We start from the raw sequence: 6903 nt of genomic DNA on the forward strand, positions 1-6903 counted from the left end.
AAGTATATTCTCTTCCATCAACAAGAGTCGAGAGAAGAGAAAGCCCAACTACAATTCCTTATAAGAAATTGTCAATTAGCATTTAGACAATGAAAAGAGAAATGTCCAATATTTATATGTAAAATATTCAAATAACTCGTAGTAACATTCATATCCTTTATGAAACTACCTTAAAATTCGTAATACAAATTCATAACCACGCATATAAAACGGGTACATGCATAATGATATTTTCTCTATAACTAAAAAGTAGATAGATTGATAATATTACTAAATTAAAAATATATTGCAGTTTAAAAATTATCATTTGTGTAATTATTTCTTAGTTTTCCTCTAAAGATAGCATTGCACATGTCAATTATCCCAAAAAACAAAACAAAACAAAACAGGCAGAAGGACATTCGTGTAATTGGAAGTAGTGCCCTCACTCATATTTTGTAATTTTAGGTCATGTTTGGAATTAATCCTGTGTTTATTTTTCACGTTTTTTGAGAAAAAAATGAAAACAATTTCAAAACGACATTTGGCGCAATAAAAACAAAAAACAGAAATGAAAATAATTTTTTAATTTAATGTAAAATGAGAGAGAAATGAAAAACGACTTTTAGTCGTTTTTCATTTTTTATTTTCGTTTTCTCATCTCTTGAGCAGAGAGAGAAAGAGAGACATTAATGAGTTTTTTTATACTGAAAATAATCTCTTGATAAAACTACCAAATACATTTTTAAAAATGATTTCTATAAGCGCAGTCTTTGGTTGCAGCGTGAAGGGGCCTCAAGCAAGTGCTCATTGGTGGAAAGACCGAGCAGCTCTCCCTCCTAACTTCTCATCTGCATCAGTCGAGCTCTTTCAGAACCTGCCTTGTTTCGGCCAAGCCGCTCCTGAAGACCTCTTTTACCCTTCAACTGTCCAAGCTTTTAGTCTGTAGCTTATAGCTTTTTTAAGGAGGAGGAAATCTGTCTTTAAAGACAAAAAGAAAAATATTTAAGAGGATCATCCGTATATGTTTTTTTTTACGGAACAAACTTGACTAGTAAGGGAAAAGCCCTTTACTAAACTAAGAAAATATACAAGGTTTTTCACTTGTTCGTCAAGCTTTCAAACAGCTCAACGTTTTCATTTTCATATAAAAAAATTAAACGAGTTCCAAACGCACCCTTAGTTTTTACCCTCAATTTTTATGTAAAATTGTAGTTGTATTCCAACTAATTTTAGTTGCTCTCTTATTTAGTAAGAAAAATTATAACCATGTCCTCACTTAATAGTTGAAATATATAATTATATCTATAAAAATAATTAAATTCTCCAATTTTTTTATAACACCGCCACTAAAAATATTTTCTGCCACCGCCACTACAAGCAAGTGCACCTGCACCCGTTGGACAGCCTAACCTTAATCCCAAATTTGGATTGGCTAACAATGAAAGTTTGTGTGCAATCCTACTCTCTTCAAAATGGGGGACGCAAGAGTCCCTGAGATTTATTCACACATTGCTTTTTTTTTTTTTTAAATTTTGTAAAGGCTTCATGCACTCTGATATTGTTAGGAAATTGTATCAATTTACATTCAAACAAAAATATACATATTTCTGCTTTATAGCAAAACGTATTGGAATTAGGTTTTAAAATTTATGATCTCTTGTAAAACTCACGATGTTATGTATAATATTTTTTAATTAGAAACATACTGAATGGTCAGTGAACAATTTTGGAGGATCAAGTACTTCCAATCAAACCATCTTTCTGCTCTGTTTTTCAAAATAGGCCTGTATTTCCACCGTTATTTTATAATGAAAAATCCCCTTTTTTTTTCCTTCAAACACAATCTTATGCAAATGGAAGTAAAACGGTTAAGCCAGCTAGGATATATGTAAAACTCCATATAGAATAAATATACAGGTTCATTCATTAAAACACAAAATATACTTCACGTTCATGATCCAACCATTATCATATAGATAAGCAACGTTCAACACCAGTAAAGCCAGATAAACAACACATCATGCGGGCGATTACAACATGCTAAGTTTGATAATTTATTGTTCCTACAGATTCCGGGAAAATAGAAAAAGGGCGTAAGAATGCTTCCTAAGATGCAACCGAACCTGCCTGAATACTAGTTATAACATTTTTGCGAGTCTAATAATGACGGCTTCACAACGCACCTGAGCTTGGTGCAGGCACTGAACTTGGATCTATTACTTGGAAAAAGAGAGAAAAAAGAAGACTTCACAACTGAAATATCTACTTCTTTGGTCAAACTGCAATCGCTACTTAGCATCTACTAATCTGAAATAATCTGTACGCTTGGTGGGAACGAGAACTTGTGCTCACCAAACAATGGAAGCCTGCAGCAGATTACAAATGATAATTAGAGAACAAGTCCATGAAATTTGTCAAATTGCATTTCAAACTAGAAGAAAGCCATTCCCATCCGCGGGCAATAACCGTGTGTGTGGAAGTATGGTTACTGTTAGTTTACTTTTACCATCAATCCCAAAAGCTTAAGCTATTAGGTGGGAGAGAGAGAGAGAGAGAGAGAGAGAGAGAGAGAGAGAACACAAAATAAATCATGTTTTGTCACAAAATAAATTTTCAGGTATTTACTTTACAACCACGTTGGAATATCTTCGTATTGAAGCCATAGGCTATAACTAATATTAGTAGCCAAACCACCAAGACAGAGGGCGAAAAAACCTAATTTAGACAGTAAAGAAATGGCCAAAGCAAGATACCTATTTTGTGAACACACTCATGAGATCATTCGAAGGAAATTGCCGAAATACTGGGGTGCCTAGTTTTGCATTATCACCGAAATCCATACTAGGCTCCTGCTTCACCAGGTTACCATTGCTCTCTGAATGTACTTTTCCTGGATTCAGGTTGCTCATTGGTGATTCATATTCATCCACAGCAAATCGGCTAGGAATGAATGTCCCTTTACCAACAAAACCAAGATTTTTCAGTGGTCCCTGATCAAGAATTTCACCTGATTTAGCACTATATGAACCCTGAATGTCAACTATGTTAGGTCCAATTCCTGGCAATTGTCTGGCATCACCAACAAAAGTAGCAGCTGAATTCTGGAGGCCAGTACTATTATCTGCATTTAACGAGCAAGATGACAGAGTAGAGGAGGAACCGGGTGCCGAATACCCACAAACAACACCACTAGTTTTAGCATCTCCATTTGAGATATGTCCAACATTCAAAGCGGAATTATTTGATTGAGGTGAGAGAATACTGTAATCGATAACAGAATTCCTATTAAAACTGCTATTCTGGTTCACAGAAGCAGGGCTACCAGCCTGGAAACTGGCTGATGATTGAGAAGGGACTACAAGGCAAGAGGGTTGCACATTAATCGAACGGCTAGGCTCAGGAAGCACAGACTGCTGCTGCAATGGTGGTTGTTTTTGTTGCTGTTGCCGTTGCTGCTGCAATATGTCCATCAATAAGTTGCTATTAGGATTAGACGCCCCTCCAACATTATTACTGGGTCCTACTGTTCCAAGGCTGTTTGTCGTCCATGCTCCATATCTTGAAGAAACATCTTCAACAGAAAAAATAGACTGTGGAAACTGTTTATAAATGTTGGATTGACCCTTTACCAAGGGCTGGCCAAATGTTAAACAATGTTCAACAGGTAAACGCTTCGGTCCCTGCAGTGATGCATGCAGAAGAGCAGGCTGGTCCATTGCTGGCACTAGATTTCCAGCTGGTCGGCCTAAAAGTTCAGCATGCAAGGCAGCTAGCGTTTGTGGGGGAATTTGGCCAGACGCAGCCAAAGCTTGAATGTCAAATCTACCACGAGAACCCAATTTGACATTTGATTCCACAGACCCACAGAAGGTACCTGAAATTCCACTTTGTTGCTGAGGTACTCCTCCACTTAATCTCTTCAAATATAACCTGAACTTCTGAAATTTTATATTTTGTTAGTGTACAATTAATTAAACTAACAAAAGTATCAACGTCCTTGTGCACTAAATTAAAAGTAGAACCTGCATTGAGAGCACTCATTAGTCCGATAAGCAAATCTAAACTGGCACAAGCTCGTTTAGTAATCAAATCTAGTTCCAGCTATTATCTAAAATTTAACTTAAGAAGAAGGTGAAAGTTCATGTTGAACTCCAGTTCCAGTATAAGGATAAAGAGCCAAACCTGAATGGACATTATTTGATCCAAACATGATTCATTACAAACCATACAATTAGATTTGAACACCTATCCATACATCTTGCCTTTACTAATCATTGTGTCTTATTTTAAATCATTGTGTCTTATTTTACTCCCCTGAGTATTCGATTCATCAACATTTTTCCCTCTTGTGTTCAGATTTGTACTGCCTCAATGATGATGCTATTAAAGAAACGAAAAAAATCGATCAAAGAAAACAAACCTGCAAATGACTTGCAACATTTTCTCTAGTCAAACCAGGTACATTCATCAATTCAAGAATTCTCTTTGGTACAGCCTCTGTAATGGAAGCCAAGAAGTTGAAATCAACACAAAGTATAAACTATCACAGAATATGCAAATGTTGTAGCCCATCCCCATCAAAACTAATGGACAAAAAGCATAAGGTAAAAATGGAAAAGATCATACTATCAAGCCCGAGTTGATTTACAGCACTGACAAATTGCTGGTGGAGCTCAACTGACCACACTACACGCGGTTTCTTTGATGTGGACGGATCATCATTTTCGAGTTCACCATCATCCTCTTCCTTATAATTGCTTCTCTTTTTCTGACCTTTCAATCCTTCTGTCTCTTCATTAACAGAAGAAGCATATTCTGTGTCCTCATTTACACGTTTAGGACGATCATTGTCTTCCATGCTCCCTGAATGTTCAAAATCCCTATTCTCATTCCACTTTTTCCTCACAACATGCTGCCATATATTCTTGAGCTCTTCCTCACGTATAGGTTTAATCAAATAATCACAAGCACCGTGTTTAATTCCTCTCATCACGGCCCTCGTTCTCCCATCAGCTGACATCACTACAAATCATAACTGCACATTAATATCTCGATATTATAACAGATAACAAATTGCAGCATACAAGACACTTACTGATAACAGGAAGGTCCATTTCCAGACCAACAAGTTCAAGGAGTTTATATCCGTCCATATCAGGCATATGAACGTCACTCAATACCACATCAAAACCACCTTTTTTCTCACGTAAAAGTTTCAAGGCAACAGTAGCTTGGGAGCAAGTAGTAACTGCAAAAGAAGAAAGGCGAGTCAACCAAGCATGCTGGGTAAAAAGGTTTTTGATTTTTCCTCTAGTTATGAGAGGATCTGAAAGTAAAGAAACAAAGCTTTGCAATAAATTTTACACTCAATCTACTGAATAACCTTTAGAAATTCTAGAAAGATCCAAAGAGGCTTTCATTTGATACACCCTTTTTTTTTTTTTTTGGTGCTTGATGAGAACATCTTCGATGCGTTTATGCTAAAAAGCATAGTCTTAAACTCAAAAGACATTTAGACATCTTTTTCCTCAAAAATACAAAACAAACTTTTACCACTAAAAAATCAAACTAAGCATGTCATGAGCAGCCAAACAGTACCGTAGGAAAAAAGTCATCAATGGTTTAGTAATCTTCAGAGAAGAGAAAAGAAACTAGAGAACTATTTCATCCAAGATCACAGTAGCAAAACTGAACTTCTTACAGAATAACAAATTACTGTGAGGTGATTCATTGACAGACAAGAAAATTTTATCACAAATTACTTCAAACCATGACTATTCCTTCAACAGCCACATCAATATATAGTTAGTTTAATCATGTAGCATGATTACCAAGCAAACAAAATTGATGGAAATAAATGGGAGCCACAAATTGAAATTGATACAATATTTAAACAGGCTAAAGACTCCAATCATCAAATTTTAACTTTCTTATTTAGTCTGTGTAGCCAATATTTATTCATATTTCATTATACGTCTATACGTATCCGTACTCAGAAGTTCGGACCCCAAAAACACCGAAACGCTTTGCTCACATGAAGAATCTTGTCTAATACCCTTATAATGCATCTACGCACAACATATCAGAGTAACGCACAGGCACATGTACATGTACAAACACAGGAAAAATCCTATCAAACGACCAAATTTGACTTAATTTTACTGTCTAGCTGATTAACAAAATGACTTGTGTGTCAAGAAACAAAGAAAAATAAATTCACTCTCTCTACAGAGACTTCAGATTCTCGATGCCACTACGCTCAAATCCCCAAAAAATAAATAACAATACTACTAGCAATAATAACGAAATCCACGGGCAGATTATACCAATGACACTCCATAAGGAAACTAGAATGCTACTTTTCCGTAATATCAGAGGAAAGCAAGAAGCAGGCTCCGAACAAACCGTGATAGAGACACCGGCGAAGCATCTGTTCGACGATCCTGAGGCAAGTAGTGTCATCATCCACGACCAGAACCTTCAAGCCCACGGGGAACTGATCGGAGACCACCTTTTCACCGCCGAGGAAATTGCCGACAGCGGCGGACGAACCGAGGACAGCTTTACCCGACGCTGCGTAGCTACTCCCAGCCGTGCTTACGCTCGACTGCGCCACTCTCTGCAGAGCCGCCATGGCCGGAAACTCGAAGAGCTCCTCCACCGCAACCAAAAGCCCTAATTATCACCGAAGAAGAAAAGAGCAGAAAGATTCACCATTTCAAGGCCGAATTGAGCTCAGATCCGCCGAACAAAACCTCACGATTGAAATCAGAGAAAAACCGTGAAAATCCAGAGAGAAAACTCGAGGTTTTCGTCGGAGCAGATCTCCGAGAGATTGGAAGGAAATGATTGAATTTCGAAGTTCTGGAGAAGGAGAAGTTGGAACTGAGGAGAGAAAAAGTAGAGAGAGAAAGGGAAAGA

General features: G+C 37.1%; 1 protein-coding gene across 1 annotated transcript; it reads right to left on the reverse strand.

Moving 5' to 3' along the window:
* Positions 1 to 1923: 1923 nt before the first annotated feature.
* Positions 1924 to 6897, reverse strand: LOC21388992 (two-component response regulator ORR21). Its single transcript, XM_010089882.2, has 6 exons — positions 6388 to 6897; positions 5078 to 5230; positions 4609 to 5004; positions 4403 to 4479; positions 2736 to 3920; positions 1924 to 2348 (listed from the first exon to the last, which is right to left on the reverse strand). Exons 1-5 carry the CDS (start codon positions 6614 to 6616, stop codon positions 2736 to 2738), a joined length of 2040 nt encoding a protein of 679 aa, XP_010088184.1. The 5' UTR covers positions 6617 to 6897; the 3' UTR covers positions 1924 to 2348.
* Positions 6898 to 6903: the final 6 nt, after the last annotated feature.

Source organism: Morus notabilis, unplaced genomic scaffold (genome assembly GCF_000414095.1).
Source record: "Morus notabilis unplaced genomic scaffold, ASM41409v2 Scaffold1449, whole genome shotgun sequence".
NCBI lineage: Eukaryota > Viridiplantae > Streptophyta > Magnoliopsida > Rosales > Moraceae > Morus > Morus notabilis.

Coding starts and splice junctions, on each gene's coding strand:
- LOC21388992 (XM_010089882.2), bottom strand. CDS start 6,616: ATGGCGGCTCTGCAGAGAGTGGCGCAGTCGAGCGTAAGCACGGCTGGG. Junction 5,005..5,077: donor AATGGACCTTCCTGTTATCA/GTAAGTGTCTTG, acceptor TATGATTTGTAG/TGATGTCAGCTGATGGGAGA. Junction 3,921..4,402: donor ATGTTGCAAGTCATTTGCAG/GTTTGTTTTCTT, acceptor ATAAAATTTCAG/AAGTTCAGGTTATATTTGAA.